The sequence below is a fragment of the Cucurbita moschata genome, unplaced genomic scaffold (assembly GCF_002738365.1).
Source record: "Cucurbita moschata cultivar Rifu unplaced genomic scaffold, Cmos_1.0 Cmo_Scf00004, whole genome shotgun sequence".
Lineage (NCBI taxonomy): Eukaryota > Viridiplantae > Streptophyta > Magnoliopsida > Cucurbitales > Cucurbitaceae > Cucurbita > Cucurbita moschata.
Window position 1 is genome coordinate 6,264,036 of NW_019268520.1, and position 23,462 is coordinate 6,287,497.

The window sequence follows — 23,462 nt, forward strand, 5'->3', positions numbered from 1 at the left end:
TTTTTTTTTTTTTTTTTTTTTTTTAATATTCTTGTATTCTCTTGTGAAAATTACCACCTTCTTTGGTCTCATTGGTGCTCTATGCAGACAAACAAATTTTAGCATAAAAGATGTCCATAAATTAACTAATAATAGTTTATATTCAACCTATATTTAGTTAATATTAATTAAGAGTTGTTTGGACTTTTTTCAGAATCAGATTTAAAATTTATTGCAAGTACAAAAGTTGGATCTAAAAAGTTTCACCTTTAACTATTATATAATATAAAACTCTTCATACATTTAATAGTGTGACGTCACACCATAATCATTGGTTTCTAAGTTTGTCTTTAGCTGAAATATAATATCGACTCAAAATCCTACCCAAAAAACCCAGATTTAAAATCATTTCCACATTCTAAATTGCTCTGAGCAGGATTTCAAATTAATTATTGAATCATTTGAATTCTAAAAGGAGTACTGAGAAGGAAAGAGTAAACCCAATTTCCATCTTCTAAATTGTTCTACAAACTAACCTTATACTTACACTTGATTCATGAAAAGAAGCTTCCATGTTTTCCACCTTTTTTGTCACTGCTTAGCCTATGAGGAGCGACTATGCAGCTCAATGTTTCTCTTCCCTCTATCCACTTTGTCATGCCAGCTGAAACTTCAGTCTTAACAATCCATCCAATCCTCAGAAGTGAAATATGGGAATAAGCAGCTGGGTTGAGATGAACAAGGGAAGAGAAAGTCAATGGTCTCGTGGAGATTGCATAATAATAATCTCCTCTCCTGCAAAATCCAAACAAACATTTGGTTTAAGTACTAATTCCCATCAAAAGCCACGACTAGCAACCTTTGTTATAGACGTCTTACAATTCAAATTCAATGCTAGTACTATATTCGGTGTCTGTTGATTAGCTCTATTGAGAGCCACATCTCGACGTCTCGGCCTTTAGCTTTTGCTGTAAGGCATCCACTTTTGTGCGAAGAGCTAAGTTTTCCTGAAAACCTTGACATTTTAAGGGGGACAAAACCAAGTAGATCATATGGGACAAAATTTTAGTTCTGAAGACGAAGCGATAGAGTTTCTTGATGTAATGTGATGATATACGGATCTTCTCAAGTCATTTCCTAATTTTTTGAAGGGAAGATTGAAGAGAGAAATTATTACTTAGTTATATACTCGAAATTCAACAACAATATAATTATAACAAGGAGTTACCGTTTGCATCTTTGTTAGCTTCTGATCGAAGCTAGCAGCATCCCCCACCTTCTTAAAAGATTCCTTCAGCTGCCAAGTATGAGTGTACTGAATCAGTGGTCAAATGCAAAGACGTACAGGCAACTTACGGCTCATGGAGGTTCTTAAAGAAAAAAACCATTCAGAAGTTCAATCAATTGATTGAGATGTGTGCAATCTTATGTATGTTTTTTCAGCATGCCTCTCACTTGTAGAATTCGAGAAAAGTATAAGATCCAACAAGGGACTATCAGTACTAATTGAAAGGAAATCACTTTCCAATGTTTGAATATTCCATGCTCTAATAGTACGTTAAATTGTCTTAAACCCAAAAGATTATGCTAATATGTAACGAAAACCAGTTTCTTACAACAGCGTCGTACGACAGATAAATGATCAACAATATGGCAAGAACAGAGAGTTAATTGTTCGATACAAAAAAATTCGCATATTCCGCGTTTAACAAGTTTTTTTGCCGGTTGACAATGCAAGAAGTTATGAATCTTTTGATTGGCAAGCCGTGAATCGAAGGAGCAGCAACGAGAAAAAAAAAAATTTCAAGCATGCGCCCGTCAGAAAACCGGTTTCAGAAAAGTAATTGCACAAATGGTAACAAAATCATTCCGCTGGATCAAGGCAAATATATAGTTTCAATGCAATGAGGAAAAATTTCCATCGAATTCATGGCAACGTAAACCTGCGATACTGACCTTGTTTAGATCACTTCTACATTTATTAGCTCTATCGTGTTCGTGGTCGTACATACGACGCCATTCCGCAGATTCATCCATTGCCTCCCGGTTCGCAAGGTCGAATTGCCTCCTAAACGATAATAAACGAGCAATTTAAAACAGATAACCTTACTGCATTTTACATTTCGAAGTTCCGACAGCATGGATAAGAGAAACCGGTACCATTTCCTGAAGTTTCAAACAAATTTTCGTGACGAGAACCAACATAATGAGAGAGAGAAAAAAAACGAATGAAAGATGGAAAATCCAAACCTGAGAAGCTCGGCATGGCCGGAAGACATGGAGAAGTCGATGGTCCAAAGCCTCGTGTACACTACCGATCCTAAGAACATCGCCACCGCCAAACCTATGAAGATTCGCTTCCGATCTGCGCCCATGTGCCCTCTCTGTCCGTCAATAGCCGGTGAAATCGACATCGACAATCTCGAGGTGAAAGGTCGGGGGATACTTTTCACCGAAGATTGGCGCGGTTAGCCCGTTATGATTGATTGGGCCCAATATCTTTCGACAACCACACAAATTTCCAATCTCGGCCCATTTAGGCCCAATTTTTAAATGTTTTTCCTATAATATTATTTTAGGTTTTTTGTTTTTAAAATTTATGCTCCTTTTTTTTCTTTTAACTTTTTTAAAAATAATATTAATTTTAACTCAAATTTCAAAATATTTAAAAAAATATCCATAAAAAATTAATAACAAATTAAAAATATATATATATATAGGCTTAATTTTTCTTAAAAGAATAATAATTCATGAACTAAGACATATAAGTTAGTTACTGTTGAGCTATACTCATATTGACGTTTGTTTCAAATTTAATTTTTTAAATAGATTAATTAAATATAAAGCTCATTTTCTAAATAAAGGAGAAGATTTTAGTAACGACATTAAATACGGGTATTACGAATAGGTATACATCCCACGTTTATTCACTTGTTCATTAAAATTATTATAATGTGTCCGTATCCAAACATCATATTCGAAGTTTCATAAAGTTTGTACATATCCAATGGTCGATAGAACGGAATAAAGGTAATCTAAATTGTACCGTTTAAAAAACGTTGGAGGAATATAAATTATATCGTTATTTTCACATGTCACATGAAACGTCATATTACCCTTACGAAATAGGACCACGTATTGAAATATCTGTTCATATGTTGTGTTTGGAAGTGGTTGAATACCTTTTCATGTTTGCAAATCTCCACGTGGATTCTTATTCCGGACAGGAATATCTTATTCCACTAGAAGAGTAATACTCTGACAGCCACCAATCATGGACCATTCCATATGGCCACTCCTTTTTCTCATTTTATGCCAAATTATAAATGATGGGATAAAATTTTAAAATTATAATTATATATATTAGCATGTTTATGTGATTAATAATTTGATTTTATGTGTAAGGTTGGTTATATTATAATGTATTTTAAAATTAATAAGTAAATTAAAATACATTAATAAAAGTAATATTTGGACATTTATATAATAACAATAATAATTGACACAAAGTGATTTCATTTTGACCATTGAATTATCGTTAATTTCAAAGATAATAATATATTAAATTGGTAGTAGTGACGAAGAAAGTCCAATTAATTTAAAATATTATATTGAATTAAAGACTATTTAATGCTTTTCTTATTAATAATTTATCGCATCAAAATTCAAAATTTATTATTTATTTTTGTGGTTAAAATTTAAATCATTTGTTTAATTGAATATAATAAATAATTTCATTTTATATTCTCAGTGATTTCCTTTTATATATTTATGAAATGTCGTAATTTTTAAAATAATAGTAATAACACGTCGCCATTTTTGTAATATGAAAATGACAATTTTATCCTTAAATTAAAAAATAATACAATAATTTTGATATTATCGTTTAGAGGTAGTTGAACAAATCAAGCAGCGCCGTTGGATTAATATAATTCCGCAGTGGTTTTTCTTTTTTCCTTTCCTTTTTTGGTCAATAACTCTTTCAATAATATTTAATTATCACTAAATTATTTATTTATTACAAACAGTTTTCATCCATTCATTTGTAAATTAAATTAAAAATTTTAATTTGGAATTAAAAAGAAAATCTAAGGCTCGTTTTTTATTTTATTTTGTCTCTTTTTTGATAATGACAATTGAAAGCAAAATATTAAAATCTAAAATAAATAAGTTTAAAAATATTGGCCCATGTCCCTGTCTAGGAGGATAAGCTACACAAGAAAAACAACTCAAGAACTTCCCATAAATACCCATTCATTTTGCTCACCAATCCCAATTCGCCACGTGTCGATTTTAGTACTTTTATTTAAAAAAAAACAATTCTAATTTGCGTATTTGTTAATATCGGAATTTAAGTATTTAAACTTGGAGAAATTTATTTAATTGACAAAAAAGAAGAAATAAAAGAGAGAAAATTAATGGAAAATTACAATGGATTATTCTAACTATAATTTCCGGTACCGATTACACGGTGGTTTTTTTTTTTAAAAAAAAAATTAAATTTAATTAATCTTCGAACCCAGTTTTTTCCCAAATTGCATTTCTCACCATTCTCAAATCTCTGCCCTTCAGCGTTCTTCCGATCCCCTCGTGAACCGAAAGCGAATCGCCTCGCCGTCGCGCTAAATACTCGTGCGGTGGCGCCCGCCGAATGTCGTTGTTGTCGTCATCGCTATCATCGAAATCCTCCTCCTCTGTTTCTCTCCGGCCTTGCTTGCTCTGGTCGCTCTGCAGAATCTTCGACCAGTCTGGAATGTTGACCGGTAACGACGAAGATGCCTTCACCGCCTTCTCTCCCGACGCCGCAGCGCCGCTCCTCTTTGGAAGTTTGTTCGGGATCGGAAAAATCTTCCTCGATTCCAGCGGCGGAGTATGAGCGGATGTCCAGATATCCGCCTCGTCGAACTCGAAGAGGTTATCGGCGGCAGAAGAGTCGGCATGGTTGACTGCAGTCTCCGACGAAGGATAGATGTAGTTAGGTTTCGAGTTGAAACCGAATCCAAAGCCTAAACCTCTCCTTGACGCCATTGATAATGGATCGACGCTTTCGAGTTTTGGATTTTGTTCTTCTTCTTCTTCTTCTTCTTCTGTGCTGTGATTGAATTCAACTGTTCTGAAGGAATCAAAGTATACAATTATTTTGATTTTTGGCCCACCAGTTTTATAATGGTTTTAATGGATAAGTTCACGCTCCCCCCGCCTTCTTTGCCCGGCGAACGAAACGTTTATTTATTTATTTATTTTTAAAAAAGTGGAGAGACAATTATAGAGCACGGATGCCCACATCGTTTTACCGTGCACTCGCGGTCCGATTTTCACCCTATTTTTCTAAATTTTAAAAATGCACGTGATGAGTCAAATTCAACCAATATAGTGGGGAACACACAATATCGATCATACCCACATTCACGATAAAAGTCCAAACGTTGTCCGCTTTGGCGCGTTATATATTGTCGTTAACCTCACAGTTTTAAAACGCGTTTGCCAGATAGAGGTTTCAACACTCTTATAATAAATATTTCGTTCTTCTCTTCAACTAATGTACGATCTCACAATCCACTTTTCTTGGGGCTTAGTGTCCTGCTAGTATACTGCTCAGTGTTCGACTCTAATACCATTTGTAACCGCCTAAACCCACTGCTAGCAGATATTATTTACTTTGAGTCGTTTCGTATCGCCGTCAGTCTCATGATTTTAAAACGTATTTGTCATGAAGAGCGGAGAAATGTTTCGTTCTACTCGATAATTTTTTTTTTTTTTTTAAGAATATATATTTGAAAAGGTAAATTATTTTAGATCAATAAAGGAAAGTACATCATATCCACGTGAGCTCGAGTCCAATGGCCACACATGATGGTAGTAAAATCCCGCATTTACCGCAGACGACAAGTACGATCCGACACGACACCACACAAAATCCGGTCTAATTTTCAGTTGCCCACGGAACGACACGTCGGACAAATTAAAATTATATTATATAAATATATATATATTCCTTTCTTTCATAATTTCATTGCCCCCACCTCCTGCATCCCATGATTGGTGTAATAGAAGATAACGACGAATTTTAAAACCCAATTAATAATACGTCGACACGTGTTCCAATCATTTTCTTTTAATTAAATAGAAGAAAACATATAATATTATCCCCTACACACACTCTCTCCTTGCACCCTCACGTTGCGGGTCCCACACCAGTTTTAATAGATTAATTTTTTAAATTCCAACTTAATAAAATAATTATTTAAATAATGTATTTAGTTATTTATTTCCACTATGATTAATTTAGTATGAGTTTTTTTTTTAAATAAATTATAAATTATCACTCGTTGATTAGCTGTAATTAGTTAAAAATACAAAAACATTATGGAGAGTGTCAATTTAGTTTATTCAAAATAAAATAATTTTATTGAGTTTTGTTTACTTTCTTAATAATACACATTATTGTCTTTTTAGACTATGGATATACAAGGCAATTTAAAGCGTAAGTGTTTGTTTCTTGCACTCGTGTATAACCTTAATATTCTTTTAAAAATTAACTTTTAATATTTTCACTTCAACCCTTTTAAACTTTATTTTATTCCAAGTTTGAATTTCTATGGTATATAATAAATTAATGACAAAAAAATCAATTAATTAATCTAAAACGTACGTATTTCAAAGTTGTCAATGCTTTTGGAGTTTAGCTAATATTAGAAATATGTTTACAATTCAATTTATAATGATGGAAGTTGCCATTAAAAGTAAAATAAATAAATAAATTTGAGAATAATTAGAGGTTCAATTTTTTTATTAAAAAATGAATTAATATTATTAATTAAGTCGCTTTCAAATTTACTATTTCTTTGAAGCATAATAGAGTTTACGTCAACTCTTCACGGGTAGGTAAGATAGAGATTTTAATAATTAATGATGTTGGCTTTCTCGTTTCTTTGTCATTTTATTTATTTTCACGACACGCTAATTATATTTGAAGACAATATCTATGAATGCTATCTTGTCGGATATTATTTTTTATTAAAAAAATGAAAAATCAATTTATAATAAACAATAAGTTAAATTAATTGACTAATTTTATTTTTATATATATTGCAAATGCATCTAAAAAAAATATTCCACTTATTTAGACGTTGACTTTTTTGTACAATAATGTAGAATAATTTAAATGAAATTAATTAGTATTTTTTTAATATAAAATTATTTATTCCTTCAATGAGAATTTCCAAAAGTTAGATTTTGGAAATATATTTAGACCAAAATATCGAATTAGAAACATCAACGAGGGGTAGAAAAAAGTATTTTATATATTTGGGCCATTTTTCCAAATCTGAAAGTTTTTTGGGCCATTTTCGAGAATAACCATTTTCAATGGGCCGACACATCGAGGGATGCGTCCAAGAGCAACGGATTAGGGTTTTCGATTTACAATGGGCCGACACATCGTCGTCGTCGCAGCAATATCAAAAACCCTAGCATAAATCGACTGAACGCCACGCCATTTTCTCTTCGCCGTTTTGTTAGTTCACCAGTGGCTGGAATTCCTTCTGTGGAATCTGTCGGATCCACCAGCCTTCACGCTGCCGAATCATGCCGCCGAAGTTCGACCCAAGTCAGGTGGTTGATGTGTTTGTTCGTGTGACTGGAGGTGAGGTCGGAGCTGCTAGTTCTCTGGCTCCGAAGATCGGTCCTCTTGGTCTTTCCCCTAAGAAGATCGGAGAAGACATTGCTAAAGAGACCGCCAAGGAATGGAAAGGTCTTAGGGTTACTGTAAAGCTCACCGTCCAAAATCGTCAGGCGAAGGTCTCCGTTGTGCCTTCTGCGGCGGCTTTGGTAATTAAGGCCTTGAAGGAGCCGGAGCGTGACAGGAAGAAGACTAAGAACATCAAGCACAATGGAAACATTTCTCTTGATGATGTGATTGAGATTGCTAGGGTTATGCGGCCCAGATCGATGGCTAAGGACCTCTCAGGTAGTGTCAAAGAGATCCTTGGTACTTGCGTCTCTGTTGGTTGTACTGTTGATGGCAAGGACCCTAAGGATCTTCAACAGGAAATTTCTGACGGCGACGTTGAAATCCCCCAAGATTGAGAGTAAAACTTTCTTTAGCCACCCTTTTAGAATGAGGGGTATTGAATTTACTACTACATCTTTGTTTTATCAGTTTTGCTATTTAACGTAAGTTTTAGGGTGGTTCTTCTCTCTTGTTTATCTGTGATTTTTGTCGGTTTTTTTAAAAGCTTGCATTGGATTATTGCAATGAATATCAAAGCCTCATTTCTGTTCTATCACTAGTGCAAGGACCGTATTGTGATTATCCGGTTAGATTACTTCTTTTTTCTTCAATCAAACACTTGCCTACAATTGCTCGTTCTTATCTTTACGGCGGGGTATTTTCATGATTTGTTATGATCTTTTAAGGGGCGCTTCCATGATTTGTTAGGGTCTTCTGTTTCATCTTTGATCAATTGTATTTTCTCTGTTATTAGTTTCCATGATTTGCTGCAGATCAGATTTCTTGCTTATCCTTGCCTAGAGCATATGTAATATTTTAAAGTTAACTTGAATTCGGTAATACTGTCATGGGTTGATGCAAAGATTGGCCATTCTACGACACTTTTTGTTTTGTTCTTTCATATAGGAATGGTGATTTGTGTAGGATTGGATGTCCCATTATGTCCATGACCTATCCTAGGACAATCAAATCTTGCTCTTTTTTAAATTCCCCAATAGGCATAAATTCTCTAAAATTGTTCTGTTTCATGCCATAGATTCATTAGCAGTAGGCTTCTATACAATTAGTTCGAGGCTTTTGCATGTTAGTTGCCTGTAGCCCTTTTGATGTTAGGCCTATTATTGTATCAATTATGAGAAGCTTAGCCGAATGGGATAAAGCCTTTGCCATTATATAAAGGTTTAGCTCATGGGTTGATGAAATTTGAATACAGAGATGGTTATCTAAAATTAACCATAGTATACAAAGATAGTCCTAACACGACACAGATCGTAGCGTGTAGCTTGCTTACTTAGTGCTTGTGCCAAGAAGAAAGAGTTTAGATTTGATGTGGATCCCTTTTTTCTTTGCCGTTATGAGTCGAGTAAACAAAGAAAAAAGTTTGATTGTGAGTTTCTTTAAGGTTCTCACACTAAGATGAAAAAGTGCGCGTTCACGTCTTAGAATCTTGGTTTTGAGGTAGTTGCAAACCAATTATTTTCGTCGAGATGGGGTTAGTGTTCCGTGTACCCTCTTCTTTAGGGTTCATCTTTGAGAGACGTGATAGGTAAACAAACCTTGTGGGAAGGAATCTGGCTTTCATTAGGATTACATCCTTTTCACCCGAATCGCAAGGCTTGCTAGCATTCATTGAGGATCAGTTATGCCATAAGTAGAGGTAACAAATTACCCAAACATGAAGATGATATGAAGTCTGTTGGTGGTCCATGTACCCTCCCCCCGTGTTTGATGCTAGAATCCTGTATTTTTATGTGGCTTTTGATGCTAGTAAGTGAGCTCTGGAACAGATTCTGAAGTTTGGAAGTCTGGGTGGAAGCTAATCTTTATCAATAAGATTAGCCTTTTTCTTTCATTTCTTTTTAAACTGTGTTCGGGGCGAAGACAGATCATTTGAGTTTTGAGTGCCATGAAAGGGAAGAGTAAGGGTTGGTGATGTTTTGGGAGTGTTGATTTACACCAACTTAGAAGCTACTCCACCACCCCCCACCCACACACACACACACACACAAGGCACAAACACCAAATAGCCTCTTCTAGACCCAACTAGGAATGTACCTGTTAATTTTTCACATAGTTTTAGTTTTGCAGCAATATTTTGAATACCTGGGATCAGGTTCTTCGCAAGAAATCATTTTTTCCTACAAATATTTTGAATACATACAAACTCACATACATACATTAATATTTTTTAAATTTTAATCTAATAATCGAACTTGTTTATGAATCTCTACGGTTGAATGAGTAATTTTAATTAAAAGAAAATTCTAAAAATAATATATATTTTTTCATTTGAAAAGATTTAATTAAAATGTTCACTATAATTTAACTTCGTGAAATCTTGCATCGGTCGGAGAGAACAAAATAGATAATAATATTTGTTAGTGATGGGCTTGAACTGTTACCATTGACATAAGAATTGGTATCAAAGACTTTGTTCTCAAGGAGATGGATTGTGAGATCCTATCTGGTAGAAAGGAGAACAAAATATTGATCAGAAGGGACATTCAAAAAAACATTCATGATAAGGGTGTGGAAGCCGACGACGACAGGGACCGTGTTAGTATATAAATAAATTATATAAATTAAAAAGGGTGTGGGACAAGGGACATTATAAGAGTGATAAATAAATAAATAAATAAATATATAAATATATAGATGGAAATATTGTATTTGATTTGAATGAGTAAGTTGAAAGGAAAGAAGTGGTTCTTCTTTAAAAGGCATGAATGTCACAGAAAATCCAAAGAGCGAGCGTAGGTTCGTGGATATGAGGTGGGGAGTTTGGTGGCTCATGACCTGACTCTTTTAAAATTTCTCCGCGTTTCCATTCCATGTTTTTTAATTTCTCTCGTGTCTTTGGCCTTTTTCGTCTTCCTCCACCTCCTTCTTCCCCATTTCCCCTCTCTCTTCACTCTATAAATATCCTCTTCCATTCCACTTTCTCCTCACTCCCCTTCTTCCACGCTTTCCCTCTCTCTCTCTCTCTCTCTCTCTCTCTCTCTCTCTCTCTTGCATAATCCACCGTTTCGGCGCTTCCATGGCCAAGGCAGTCACCGATTTGAGCTCCTGGATCGAGGTCGCTCCTCCGCCTCTTATTTCTCCTTCCAAAACCTCCAATTCTCCTCGCTTGGAGACTATTGCTGAAGACGATTCCGAAGATTGCGATTAAGATTAAGATCGCGATTAGGTATTTGTTGTATTATATTGTGCTCTGCTCTTACTCTGCCCTGCGGATTTGAGATCTCTGATTTCTCCGTCCTTTCTTCTGGTTTCGATCTGGTATATTCTTCGTTCTCAGATTTTGTTTGCCAGACACGAGTTTCAATCGATGGAATGGAGAGTCCAAATTGTTTAGGGCTGTAAATTTTGATTTTCATTTTTGTTTCTTAGTCGAATTCTAATGAATTTCGACTTTAGTTATGGTGTTGGATTCGAAATGTGTACTTTCAATTTGAGCAAACTCCATCGTCGTGAACCTAGATTCCTTTTTATTTATATGTATATTTATAATTAAAACCATGGCAACTAAATAGATCTTTAATGAAAACTTCAAAGCTACTACATACGACATTCAAAGACTATTAAATGCGGATGTTCGACTAAGAAAATTGAAATTTTGTACGACTAATTTCAAAATTGACCGGTTTTTATAAACAGACCATTCTAATTTTTTATTGGCATCATCAAACTTTGACCTTTTCTCGCTCTTGCTCACTTTCTTGCTCTCCCTCGCGAGATTCTTCTGGCTCCCTCTGCAATTGGTTTGTACAACGTCGGTAAAAGCGTTGCAAGTTGCCGCAATCCATCCATCCTTGCGGAAGGAAGAAGAAATAACTTCGGTCGTCCTTGACGGAACAAGAAGACCGGAAGAAAATAAATAAATAGTTAATGAAAAAGGTTTCGATACCTTAATTTTTTTAAAAACCATATCATCTCAATTATTATATTCACACAATTTTTTTCGATCGATCAATCAAATTATTAAAAAAAAAAAAAAAAAAAAACTTTTAGTATATGTCAATCCAAATAATCTTTATACATTTAAAATGCCAATAAATAACCAAATTAAAAAAATATAGGATAAACTTTAGTTTATTATAAAGAGAGCCTAGGTTTATTCTAACTAATGCTTCGTCCGATATAAAGACACATTTGAAAACGTTAATAATGATAAGTAATTGACTAAAATGGACAATATCTGCTAGCAGTGGCTTCGAGCTGTTATAAATTATATTAGAGGCAGACACATGGCAGTGTGCCACCAAAGACATCGGTCTCTCGAGTGCTTAAGATTATCCAAGAAAAATTAATATGAATATTGATATAATTTTTTTTTGTTGAATAGTTTTCGAATAGAAATCAAATCATTATTTGACATAGTAATTTATGCCTGGTCCATTAATTAATGTTCAAATTCACAGACTTTAATTTATTAATTTAGTGAACCCGAATTTCTAATAGATTTTCACCTTTAAATTTCTTAATTTTAGCATCTATTTTGTATTAATATATTAAAAAATTGCGTCTTTGAAAATTAAAAAAATGGTAGTTTTTACACTTTTTCTTTACTACTTTATTTGTAATCTAACTTTTTTGGTCGATAACCTAATTTAAAATCCATTAATAAAATTACGTGTCAAAAGAAGGAATCTCTCACGTTTTGAAACGTACCGACTACCGGCTACCGGCACTGGGTGCAATGACTCAGTGGCAGAGTATGGCCTTACGTGTAGCATTAGTAATGGAGGGGATGCGAATAATTGGTGCGTTTTACCGGTGACGTGTCTTCTCATTATCCATTGGGCGGTGTGGTCCACTCCACTCAACCGGGTCTTTTTCTTTATTTCTTTGTTTATTTATTTATTTTTTTTAAGTTAAAAGCTGTTTTTATTGCCTTACCTAATTTGATTTTGATTTTTCTTTCTATGTCGCGCACGTGTTACGCATGATTTTATTTATTTTTTAAATGTCTTTGTTTTTGGTCATCATCTAGATTCATCTAAATTAGGTAACCTTTACGTTGAGGAGTATAGTTTTCTTATATACACTACTTTTCATGTAGGCGAGGTGTAGCTTAAAGTCGAAATTGAGTACAGGCTTTCTGAATTGGCTCACCCTTGTGGGATAATGACCCTTTATCTTGACTATTGTAGCACGTGTGTCACCCATAGTATAAGCGGCATGATAACTAAACACAACTTTTGTTGAACTTAATCCAACACCTTACAGTATGAAGTGATGACAATCATGCACTTGGTTGAGGAAGTCCACAATATTTGGAATTTAATTTAAAATAATTTAAGTTGTTTTTTTTTGTTATGTTCAAATAATTTATTAATCCATCTTTAATTATTTGAAATTAATAGTTGGTACGAAAACTGCGTCGTTTAACCAATAGATTCCCTTGTCCACCCGCAGGGTTAAAACTTTAGCGGTAAAAAAGAAAAAAAAGGAAAATGATGAGCGAGCACCTAAACAGTAATTCCCGGTCTAGCGAAGAAGAATCGTGTTCCTCGCGACCGCGTAGTTTTGCTCTGAAAAGTTATATTAAAATCCATCGCACCACAAATCTCGCTTCTTCCTCCTTTTTCTTCTACACTTTCCGTCTAAAGAGCGCCCCGATTTCATCTGAGTTATCCGATTTCTTCGCTCCGGGAAAATCTCCAATTTACGGGTACCGATCATAATTGCTTCCTATCTCTCTCTCTCTCTCTCTCTCTCTAATTCTCCCCGTAACTTGTTCTAATCACGATCCGCTGTTTTGGAATCTGAATCTACGATTGCTCGATCTTGGTCAATGCTTTGTTATTCTGTTGTGTGTGATTAATTCTTCTACTTCTTTGAGTGGCGATTGCTTTATTCTGTTTTTGTCCCGCCGATTCTGGTGTACGGCTGATAGACAGTGGTTACTCACGAGATAGATCTGTGTTTCTGGATCCTTTTGTTTTGTGCTTCCGGTCCTCTTTGGATTGATAGCAGAATTTTTTAGGGCGATCTCTTTGTTTTCTTAGATTTGGACTCTGACGAATCGAGAAACGTAGGCATATACGCTTAATCCGCTCCCGCCGGGTGAAGGAGACTGTATCTGGCAAGCGTTGGAGTGTTGGAATTCGGAATTTGAAATTTGACCTTGATTTGTGCTGTACTTAAAGGTTTTCAGTCTTACTTTGACGCACACTATTGATTTATGATTTTCTATCTAAAAAACTGAAACTTTTGTCATTATTCTGAGTCGAACAATCTTTTCGTAAACTAGGTTTGGGTTTAATCTATGAGCAGCATTTGAGATATAGATTGTTTTCTGTTCCGATGCATCAAATTTCTAAGTTGACTTGGTTTGAAACTGAAAATGAGGAACATTCAATCGTTTTCTTGTACTTTACCTCTTAGGTAGTTAATGCTATAACTACGGAGGACTAAGAGTTCAGACTAAAATTAGGTTGTTAGGGAGATGAACTGTAACTTAAACTTTATAGACTAGTTTAGACTACATTAAGACGAAACAAAGATCGAAATAGTTGCTAACTGAGCATAGAAGCCACGACAATTCTTTAACGATGTTTGGAAAGACTCTTGAGCCAGAACACCTAAAGTGCAACTTTTGAAGTACAACTTTACGTCTTAAGATTTATGGCTTGTTTGATTTCTAAGAGGAGTAAGGCTCCATCAGCCGAAGGTACTCATGGCTTTTGTGGAAGTTGAAAGAGTAACTTCGACGTATTCTTAGAAGTATTAAATCCTCTTATTTGTTGTGTATTAATGCACGATTTTGTGATAATTTGGTCCATTACTACTGTTACTACCAAGATTTGAGTTTAGAAATTGGTTCGATTCATTAAGTCACAATGATCTCATCAAAGAAAAATTAACCATGATGATATCTGCGACTGTATTTGGCATCACAGTTTCTGATCAGGATGTCTCTTTGCTGAGATTCATGGCCTCTTTTACTTGTTTACCTTTTCCATAAAGTCATTTTCTTTTTATAGGAGAAAATGGCAACTAGGGGTCAAGGTGGTATCCAACAATTGCTTGCTGCAGAGCAAGAAGCTCAACACATTGTCAATGCTGCCAGAAATGGTAAACTTGCTCTTGGTTTATTTTATTTTGTTATATATGTTTAACATTCATATGCATGTAAAATTTGTTATTTGGTCCATATAGGTTGATTTCCTCGAATTGCATTTAGTTCCATACTTTAGTTCATAATTTGCTTGACATGAGTTTGTGAAGTGTGAAGAAGGATCATTATCATCTCCTCTTTTCCCGTTATTGATCTACTTTTTTCTCATTGCTTTATGAACCTGTTGAAGTTAGACATAATTTATAACTCAACAACTTGATTTTCCTTTTCTTTTAGCAAAATTGGCTAGACTGAAACAAGCCAAAGAAGAGGCTGAAAGGGAAATTGCTGCATATCGAGCCCAAGTCGAGTCTGAATTCCAAAGAAAACTCACTGAGGTTAGTATAGAATTATTATTACAAACACACATCGTCTCTTGTGTAAAAACCATCATGATATGTTAAAATATCCGCTAACTCTGCCCTTGCTTCCCCATCTCATCTTCATCCTTTGATCATACAGAGTAGCGGAGATTCGGGAGCTAATGTTAAGCGGCTCGAAGTCGAGACAGACGTAAAGATTCAAAACCTGAAAGAAGAGTCTGCTAGAATTTCACACGATGTTGTGAACATGCTCCTGAAGCATGTGACAACCGTGAAAAATTGAACTTCTTGATCTTAAAAGGTTGCAGTAAGAACCTCTAAATTATGCTATTCTTTTTGTGGTGCCTGGAAACGGCTTAAATTGCATGTGTATTATGGAGATGAAATCCTTTCCTTTGTATGGAATCAGTCAGCATTTTGCAGACTGCACTCTGTTGTTGAATAAAACATAATTTCATTCAATGTTCAGTGCTATGTTTTATCAGAGAATAGATGTTCATGAAATCCTAATTTCTTGCTGTTTTGATTGAATTGCTTGCTAATTATTTTATGCATCCAGGAAAAAAAAGTCAGGTGTGTACCAGTTTTTGTTTATATATATATATATATATATAATTGAAGGGCAAGTAAAATGAGTTTAGTTTGGTGGATGAAGACAAATATTCAAATGATAATAAGGTGTGTACCATTTTTTGTTTCTTTATTTTCAGGCTACAGAATTCAGTTAGTGGAAAAAGGCATAATTTCCTTTTTATCTTTACCGTTCTTTTTTCTTCCCACTTGCTTCCTTTCAATATAAATTTCATTATTTTATTGTATATGATACTATATTTTAAAATTACCCATTATTTTTTAAAAATATTTTGTGAAAGTATGGGGTCCAATTAGAGATATAAATAATCCGAATGAAATCAAGGCTTTAAAAAAATATTAGAGATTTTTTAAAGAAATGTTCTAAAGATCAGAGACAAAGTGAGGTATTTTAAAAACTTATGTGGGTCTCAGGCCGTTATACTCTCAGATCTTACCCCTAACATTTGTGGTATCCGTTCCTTCCCAAATTTAGAAATGACAATGAAGACGGTAGTGTCAAAAATGACAAGGAAGATGGTGGTGTGACAGTGCACGACCTCCAAACATGACAAGAAGCAAGACAAGGGACGTTAACTAAATTGAGAGGGGAGTAACAAAAAAAAAACAAAAAAAACAAAATTTCTAACCAATTAAGTCTGAAAGTATTAGCCAAATTAGAAAGATGATTAAGAAGAAAATGTAATTTAGGGCACAAAAAACAACAGATTTGGATGTATAATTTGGAAGGGAAAGGTAGAGAAAGAAGAGGTGAGTTTAAAGAGGAGTGATGGTTTTTGTGGGTGGAGGTTTACGCAAGCCACATTATACCCGCCACCCAACCTCCGCTGCCCTCCCCCCTTCTTTTCTCTCTCTCCTCTGTTCTTCCCCCCTTTCCCAATTATTTTAGCCTCTTCCTCTGTCTCTGTTCCCCCATTCCCAATCCCTTCCATTATATCTTCTTCACCTTCTTCCACTTTTCTCTGTCCTTTCTGATTTCTTCTTCACTTCTAACGGACTAGCTCTCTTCAATTCACCTGGGTTTTTCTTTTTCTGATTTGGGTTCATTCGATTTCACACAAAATTTCTTTCCATGGGTAACATTGGTAGTAGCGGTTCCAATACCCGGAGAAGGCACGGTAGCCGCCGGGGCGGCCACCCGACTCCGCCTCCACCAGCCCCACCACAGCCCGAGATTACAAGTAATCGGTACGTTTTCGCTGCCGCTACGCCTTACCCATCTCAATACCCCAACCATCCGAATCACCCACCGCCGTATTACCAGTATCCTGGTTACTTTCCGCCGCCGCCGCCTGGTCCGCCGCCGTCGATGCCGATGTCTTTGCCGCCTCCTTACGATCACCACCACCGTGGAGCCCATCCCCACATGGATCCCGCGCATTGGGTCGGTGGGAGGTACCCTTATGGCCCTCCTATGCCGCCTCAAACGCCGTATGTTGAGCACCAGAAGGCGGTTACCATACGAAACGATGTCAATCTCAAGAAGGAAACTCTTAGGGTCGAGCCTGATGAAGAAAACCCCGGCCAATTCCTTGTAGCATTCACGTTCGATGCCACCGTCGCCGGAAGGTATGTGTTCTAATCATTGGAGCTCTTGCTTTCCTTTTTGTATCTGTGATTGTTAATTGAAGTCATCTGACGGTATTGTGGAAGTGTTGGGTCAGATTTTTTAATTATTTATTTGCTTTTGTTTTTCTGATACTGAGGAGCAAGAATGGTAGAATAATGATTTTATGAAGCCCTCCATAGTTATTATAAATGATTAGAACAAGTCATGAGCTCTGGTTTTGTAGATATTTAGTGATCAAAACTATAACTTGTCAGTTCTCTGTGGTGGTGAAGAGGAGATTTTTCTATAAGCTTAGAGATGATTGAGAGCTTATTGGGATTGTTGACCCCTTAAAACTAAACTGAGTCAACTTCAGGTGTACGTTGTTGTAAATGCTAGAATCTGGGCTTGAATTTGAACACACCTTAACCAAGACTGCAGGTGTTTGTTCTTGGGTTTTTTAACTTATCCATGAGGGGAGGGGGTTTGAACTTACGAACATTTGGTTATTTGAGCTATGTTCGGGTTGACGTATAGCTATTTGTTGATTATGCTGATAGTATATAGGTCGAATTCATCGACCTAACTTATTGATTGCCCTCCCACTCCCCCCTCACCCCACCGAAAACGAAAAGCGAAAATGTTGGTAGTTCTTTCATTTGCTGCTTATAAGTTTAATCATAGGCAATTTTTGAAAAGGTTTAGTAGTCTCGAGGCCTTGTTTTCAGAGGCGAGGCAGAAGTTTCAAGTTACGTTAGAGAATCGTTATTGAAATCATAAGAATGTAAAACCGTGAATCTCTAAATATAATGTTCATATAAAAGTTCACCAACTCTTTCATATCACCACTATCACTATTATTAATGGGACGAGTGGTTGACCTTTTGTTAAACTTTTATCTTTAGGGACTCGTTCAAGTCTTAGTGAAAGTAATAACGAGACGCCACCCGAGCCCTACGTAAGATGACTATTATAAATGGGTGTTATTCCTTTAACTATTGCCATAATGCATGAGTATTCCAAGCCTTGATACACTTTTATAAAGGCAGTCTCTCTTGTAAGAGGTATGAGCCTCTAATGAATTGAATACAACTTAGTCTCTAAGCCGAAGATATTGTAGGAATCACGAACCTCCACAATGGTATGATATTGTCCACTTTGAGCATAAGCTCTCATGGTTTTGCTTTTGGTTTCCCCAAAAGACCTCATACCAATGAAGATGTATTCCTTATAAACCCATGATAAACTTCTTAATTAGTCGATGTGGGACTCCTCTCGCAACAAGCCTTAGGGCATATAGACCTTAAGAGCCTTTGAAAACGTCTTTAGAGGGTCTTTCTGTTTTCCTTTTATTAGCATCTACGGTTGTGTTAATAGTCCTGTCAAATGTTAAATTTTCTTTTATGGGGATAGCCTGAGAATTTGAGTCTCTTTTATCTTGAAACAGTATCACCATCTTCTTCTTTGCAAAAGAAGGTGAAGATTGCAACTTGACTCCCGTAAAAGAAGACATTCTTCAACCAGTAACTGTCCATTTCGAACAAGGCCTTGGACAGAAGTTCAGACAACCTTCTGGAACAGGAATAGATTTCTCAAAGTTTGAAGAGTCAGAATTTCTGAAAGTAAATGACACGGATGTCTATCCACTGGCAGTGAAAGCTGAGGCTTCCACTGACAGCCAAACTGGCCCAGATGGTACCTTGGTACCTGAGCCCATGAATGCTCAGATAACCCAGGCTGTGTTTGAGAAAGATAAAGGTGAATATCAGGCAAGAGTGCTGAAACAAATCCTGTGGGTCAATGGTATGAGATATGAGCTGCAGGAGATATATGGCATTGGAAATTCAGTCGAGGGCGAGGTCGATGGAAATGACCCCGGAAAGGAATGCGTCATTTGCTTGTCTGAACCACGGGACACGACTGTACTTCCCTGCCGACACATGGTAACAACAACTATCTCTTTCTTAGTTTATTGTAGATGATTCTTACGCTATTCACAATACTATGATCATATGGAAGCCTGTTTCACTTGGTTCTGTTTTATTTGAGCTGATATCTTCATGCCTACAAAAGTTATGTCTCCTGCACTCCTTTGTGCTCACTACATTCAATCCTTAGGCACCATTGATTTGTTCTCTTGTTCTTGACAGTGCATGTGTAGTGGTTGTGCTAAGGTGTTGAGGTTCCAGACGAATCGATGCCCGATTTGCAGACAACCAGTCGATAGGCTCTTAGAGATAAGGGTCAGCAATGGGCCAGAAGAATAAAGAACGGTACGAGTATCGTCTCATCATAAAACAAACTCTGTACAGCACTGCTTTTGTTGCATTTCTTTTTGCATCATCTGAACTGATTCTCTTTCCCTCGAATTCTCTACCTGCTGTTCTAAATAATCAAGAAGGAAAGCTTTAAGTTTATAACCAGCGCGTTGTGTTTTGTGCCAAGGAAAAACAAAAGGAAAGAAACTGTAAACAGTTGTGCTTGTATTCTCATGATCTCGAAAGTCTCTATTGTATACATGAGCTGAGCCATGTTTTATTTGTTTGTATCCTTGCTATTTTTTTTTTGTCTCCTTGTTTCTAACATCCTGGTATTGGTGTCTGGTCCTAAAACTTGGTTCTTAGGACATGGATGTTTGTATAACTATATGGCTTTCATGTTCTCTCGTTCTCACTGAGCGAGTATTCCAACATCAAGAGTTTCTATTGTAGAAAGAGTTCCTCCAATGATGTGTCGACAAGTAGTTTCAGTATAGTTTAGTTGATTAATATACATTGATCACCTTCTTTCGTATTTGGTATCGACTATCATACCGCTAAATAAGTGTATGTTCCATCATTACTACGGGAAAATATGCCTTTTGAAATGTTGAGGAATCAAAATTAAATAATAATCATTACTACGGGAAAATATGCCTTTTGAAATGTCGGAGGAATCAAAATTAAATAATATTGTAACGACCTCAATCCACCATATACCTCTTTTGGACTTTTTCTTCCTTCCGAGCTTCTCGTTTTTTTTATAAGGAATATTTCATTCCTTCTCCAACCGATGTGGGTCTTACAATCCACCCTCTTGGGCGGACTTTCTTTTCAGAGCTCCCCTCAAGAATTTAAAACCCGTGAGGGAGAGTTTACACATCCCATATATATACATCCACTTCTTTCTTTTATTCTTCATTATTTCATTAAAAGGTTTGTACTATTTAATGAAAGTTCAAAACAAACTTTCATGAAAGCACAAAATTTTAAACAAACTTTAATGAAAGCAACGTATGTATGAAAGAGAAGCTGAAGTAAAAAAGTGGCTTGGTTTTCTTTAAAAATGTTCCCCTATCCCCTCAATAATACTAAAATAAAAGTGCTCAAACTCTCCACCGTCGGTGCGCACATTATGACTATGATTTAACGTTATAATATAAAACAAAAATAGGACCTCAAAACTCATAAAATCATAATCAAACTTAAAAAAGTGCATCAACATCAACACCATCACCAACCATACAGCGAACACAAACAAGACTTGTTTATTCAAACCAAAGAACCATGCAGATGCAGTTCAGCGGTTCAGTGCTTGAAAAACAAAAAGGAAACAAACATAGTGGGGTTGCTTATTATAAAAGTCTCTGGTAGAGCGCCCAACCACACAGCAACTCAGCCATTTTCTTGCTTACCAACCAAACAGACGCAGCTTCAGAGTTTCATGGAGGATGGAGCTTCCAGAAACCATTGATGGACATACACACCACTGTTTCTCAAATCCTTGAACAGATCCATACAGTCTCTTTTCTTCACCTCACCATCTTCATCAACCCCATCTCTGCAGCTTAGAAACAGCTCGTCCACCCAGCAAATCACCCCACTTTCGAACAAATCTGATAGAAACTTCAGTTCCTCCTTCCCTGCATCCATCTTCAAGACGACGAAATCGGCATGCTGTACAGTTTCCTTGAACCAAGATAGAAAATCAAACTCGTCGTCGATGTAAGGTTCTTCTTCGTCTTCATCATCAGCGCCGTCGTTATCTGTAGTACGATCAGTTCCAGCCAGGCCAGGATGATAGACAAACGTGACTCCAGGCATATGGATATGTGCGGCGAGAGAGGACATGTCGTAATCAACAAAATAAACATTAAAATCTCTGCGATCCACCGGATAAGAAGGTGGAAACCAATCTCTGTTGGTGTAATTCAGGCGCTTCCCTGTACCAATATTAACATAAACCAACTTTTCGCCATTGGAAGCATTTACAAGCTTAGGCAAATAAGCCAGCTTCTTGTCAAGGGATTTTGCTTTCACAAGAGGCTCCATTTTTGGAATTAAAGGCTTGTTCCTTGTGAGAGAGCGACATTCAAACGACGGGCGAGGCTCCGAATGCGCAAATTCTTCGAGTTTCTTCTTAAATACAACCAGAGTTAAGTTATTAACATGGCCAACATGCATCACAGTGGAAGCTTTAAGCAAAGAAGACACTGGAATTGCAGCTCTAATCAAATTATTCAGCACTGAACCAGTCGTGCCCACAATAACAGCCCCAATTCCGCCAGGTCGAATCACACGCTCGATCTCGAGCACCAAAAGTGCAGGGACTGAGTACCTGTCTAGGTCTCTAGAGAAAACAAAATCAAAGTATTGATCCTTAAAGTCCAGTTCATAAACGAACTGTTTTCTCCTTAGAGAGAAAAATCGGTGTTCACCAACACCAATAACATCATTGAATCCCATGCCCCTCAGTGCCAAAACGGCGGAGCCCGATCCCTCTCCAACGCAGAGAGATTTTGCACTATGATCCAACAATTTCTTCTCCATTAGCTCAGCAACGACATTAGTCGTCAGATTCATGTTTTCCTCACAGTGAATCGCTACGAATGGCTCCCAAATTGGATTCAGAAAGTGACCTTGAAACATATACGAACCGCGAGAAACTCTCGCTTCCACATCGCCAGATTTTACAACACAATCGCGAAAGATCACTCCGAAATCGGTACCCGTCAAAATATGCAACAAAGGAACAGTCGAAACAGCCAAGGCCAGAAGGAATGTTCGAACAACAACACGCCTGGCCAATGCCCCATGAGCGATCTGCCATTTCAAAGCCTTCAAACTCATTTCTCCAATCACCAGTCAATCTCAGCACAGAATTCGTTTATCGTCGTCGAAGACGAAGTAAAATCGGAATAATTCCTCAAAATAATATCAACACAGAGAAACAAAAGAAATTTAGCGAGTACAAAACCTGGATGATGTGTGATTTCCACCCACGAGGAGCCCCATAGATTTTTGGAAAATTAACCAGACCCTCTTCGGAACCCTCATCCTTCGAATCTTCCCGTCCCAAGACACCATCGTTGAAGTACCCAAATCAACCCATAAAGCTCAAAAAACTACCTCACATTCTTCAAATTCTGATTTCCCACAGCACAGAAACCTCCAAAACCCTAATTGGAACTCAAGATCGAGATCGAACAATTTCAGGCCTAGGGTTTCGAGCGAAGAAGAAGAAGAACAACAACAACAATGGAAGTTTGATCTAATAGGAGCGGTGGTATTAATAGTGAGAGATTACTGAAATCGTGCTCAACTCTGGGTATTACGTGGCACGAGGGGATCTTCTAAGATCTAAACAAAGAGGTACACGTGTCGAGCACTGAACGGACAGAATTTGAGATTAGAAGACTGTGGGCCCTAAATTATTGGCGTGTAAGGGCTTTATCGTAATTTAACAGGAGACAGTAGTACAGAATCGCTCTGGAACATCATAATTAGATCAAACAATCAATGAAGATGATAATTTATTTTAATATACATTGTAAAATATACTCTTAAAAAATTTATCATTATTTAAAGTATTTTTATTTGTTTAAACTTTGCAATATAAATGGTAAAAATGTTTTTAAAAATATTCTTGAAAAATAAATTAAATTTGGCAAAAAAAAAAATCTGTGTGGGCTAAGAGCCCAATAGAAAGACCGATAAAAGCCCAAAACATCACGGTCTTGTGGGAATTATCGAAGATGATCACTAGCCCAATAGGAAGCCCAATAAAAGCCCAAAAAATCATGATCACTGGCACAATATGTAAAGCCCAATAACTATGCAAGTCCAATTATTTAAATATCTAAATAGATTGATCACAAATTTGTGGTCCACATTGTCGAACGTCTAC

The 23,462-nt window shown here is 36.4% G+C and overlaps 6 protein-coding genes across 7 annotated transcripts; 3 read left to right on the top strand and 3 right to left on the bottom strand.

Moving 5' to 3' along the window:
• Positions 1 to 277: 277 nt before the first annotated feature.
• Positions 278 to 2,426, bottom strand: LOC111441336. The gene is made up of 6 exons (XM_023078284.1): positions 2,230 to 2,426; positions 2,140 to 2,145; positions 1,936 to 2,047; positions 1,208 to 1,276; positions 859 to 986; positions 278 to 774 (listed from the first exon to the last, which is right to left on the bottom strand). Exons 1-5 carry the CDS (start codon positions 2,391 to 2,393, stop codon positions 906 to 908), a joined length of 432 nt encoding a protein of 143 aa, XP_022934052.1. The 5' UTR covers positions 2,394 to 2,426; the 3' UTR covers positions 278 to 774; positions 859 to 905.
• Positions 2,427 to 4,470: 2,044 nt separating this feature from the next.
• LOC111441967 lies at positions 4,471 to 5,196 on the bottom strand. Its single transcript, XM_023079186.1, has one exon. It carries the CDS (start codon positions 5,005 to 5,007, stop codon positions 4,486 to 4,488), a length of 522 nt encoding a protein of 173 aa, XP_022934954.1. The 5' UTR covers positions 5,008 to 5,196; the 3' UTR covers positions 4,471 to 4,485.
• A 2,249-nt stretch (positions 5,197 to 7,445) lies between these two features.
• On the top strand, positions 7,446 to 8,293 carry LOC111442375 (60S ribosomal protein L12-1-like). Its single transcript, XM_023079763.1, has one exon. The coding sequence runs from the start codon at positions 7,567 to 7,569 to the stop codon at positions 8,065 to 8,067; it is 501 nt and encodes a 166-aa protein (XP_022935531.1). The 5' UTR covers positions 7,446 to 7,566; the 3' UTR covers positions 8,068 to 8,293.
• A 4,906-nt stretch (positions 8,294 to 13,199) lies between these two features.
• LOC111441750 (V-type proton ATPase subunit G-like) lies at positions 13,200 to 15,641 on the top strand. Of its 2 annotated transcripts, none has more exons than XM_023078848.1 (4): positions 13,200 to 13,385; positions 14,684 to 14,791; positions 15,072 to 15,172; positions 15,297 to 15,641. In XM_023078848.1, the coding sequence occupies exons 2-4, from the start codon at positions 14,707 to 14,709 to the stop codon at positions 15,438 to 15,440; spliced, it is 330 nt and encodes a 109-aa protein (XP_022934616.1). In that variant the 5' UTR covers positions 13,200 to 13,385; positions 14,684 to 14,706; the 3' UTR covers positions 15,441 to 15,641. The 2 variants fall into 2 exon arrangements, with proteins under 2 accessions (XP_022934616.1, XP_022934615.1); XM_023078847.1 differs by having other exon boundaries at positions 13,204 to 13,385; positions 14,701 to 14,791; positions 15,297 to 15,639.
• An 867-nt stretch (positions 15,642 to 16,508) lies between these two features.
• On the top strand, positions 16,509 to 19,845 carry LOC111441749 (probable E3 ubiquitin-protein ligase LOG2). Its single transcript, XM_023078846.1, has 3 exons — positions 16,509 to 17,317; positions 18,745 to 19,240; positions 19,448 to 19,845. Exons 1-3 carry the CDS (start codon positions 16,821 to 16,823, stop codon positions 19,562 to 19,564), a joined length of 1,110 nt encoding a protein of 369 aa, XP_022934614.1. The 5' UTR covers positions 16,509 to 16,820; the 3' UTR covers positions 19,565 to 19,845.
• An 895-nt stretch (positions 19,846 to 20,740) lies between these two features.
• LOC111441966 lies at positions 20,741 to 22,824 on the bottom strand. Its single transcript, XM_023079185.1, has one exon. It carries the CDS (start codon positions 22,403 to 22,405, stop codon positions 20,990 to 20,992), a length of 1,416 nt encoding a protein of 471 aa, XP_022934953.1. The 5' UTR covers positions 22,406 to 22,824; the 3' UTR covers positions 20,741 to 20,989.
• Positions 22,825 to 23,462: the final 638 nt, after the last annotated feature.

What these genes read in the sequence shown, in the direction of transcription:
- LOC111441749 (XM_023078846.1), top strand. Translation starts at nt 16,821, where the DNA reads ATGGGTAACATTGGTAGTAGCGGTTCCAATACCCGGAGAAGGCACGGT. An exon ending in GATGCCACCGTCGCCGGAAG is followed by an intron (nt 17,318 to 18,744) that starts GTATGTGTTCTA and finishes ATCTTGAAACAG; the next exon opens with TATCACCATCTTCTTCTTTG. An exon ending in TACTTCCCTGCCGACACATG is followed by an intron (nt 19,241 to 19,447) that starts GTAACAACAACT and finishes TGTTCTTGACAG; the next exon opens with TGCATGTGTAGTGGTTGTGC.
- LOC111441966 (XM_023079185.1), bottom strand. Translation starts at nt 22,405, where the DNA reads ATGAGTTTGAAGGCTTTGAAATGGCAGATCGCTCATGGGGCATTGGCC.
- LOC111441750 (XM_023078848.1), top strand. Translation starts at nt 14,707, where the DNA reads ATGGCAACTAGGGGTCAAGGTGGTATCCAACAATTGCTTGCTGCAGAG. An exon ending in TGTCAATGCTGCCAGAAATG is followed by an intron (nt 14,792 to 15,071) that starts GTAAACTTGCTC and finishes CTTTTCTTTTAG; the next exon opens with CAAAATTGGCTAGACTGAAA. An exon ending in TCCAAAGAAAACTCACTGAG is followed by an intron (nt 15,173 to 15,296) that starts GTTAGTATAGAA and finishes TTGATCATACAG; the next exon opens with AGTAGCGGAGATTCGGGAGC.
- LOC111441967 (XM_023079186.1), bottom strand. Translation starts at nt 5,007, where the DNA reads ATGGCGTCAAGGAGAGGTTTAGGCTTTGGATTCGGTTTCAACTCGAAA.
- LOC111442375 (XM_023079763.1), top strand. Translation starts at nt 7,567, where the DNA reads ATGCCGCCGAAGTTCGACCCAAGTCAGGTGGTTGATGTGTTTGTTCGT.
- LOC111441336 (XM_023078284.1), bottom strand. Translation starts at nt 2,393, where the DNA reads ATGTCGATTTCACCGGCTATTGACGGACAGAGAGGGCACATGGGCGCA. An exon ending in GTAGAAGTGATCTAAACAAG is followed by an intron (nt 1,277 to 1,935) that starts GTCAGTATCGCA and finishes CATACTTGGCAG; the next exon opens with CTGAAGGAATCTTTTAAGAA. An exon ending in AGCTAACAAAGATGCAAACG is followed by an intron (nt 987 to 1,207) that starts GTAACTCCTTGT and finishes CAAGGTTTTCAG; the next exon opens with GAAAACTTAGCTCTTCGCAC.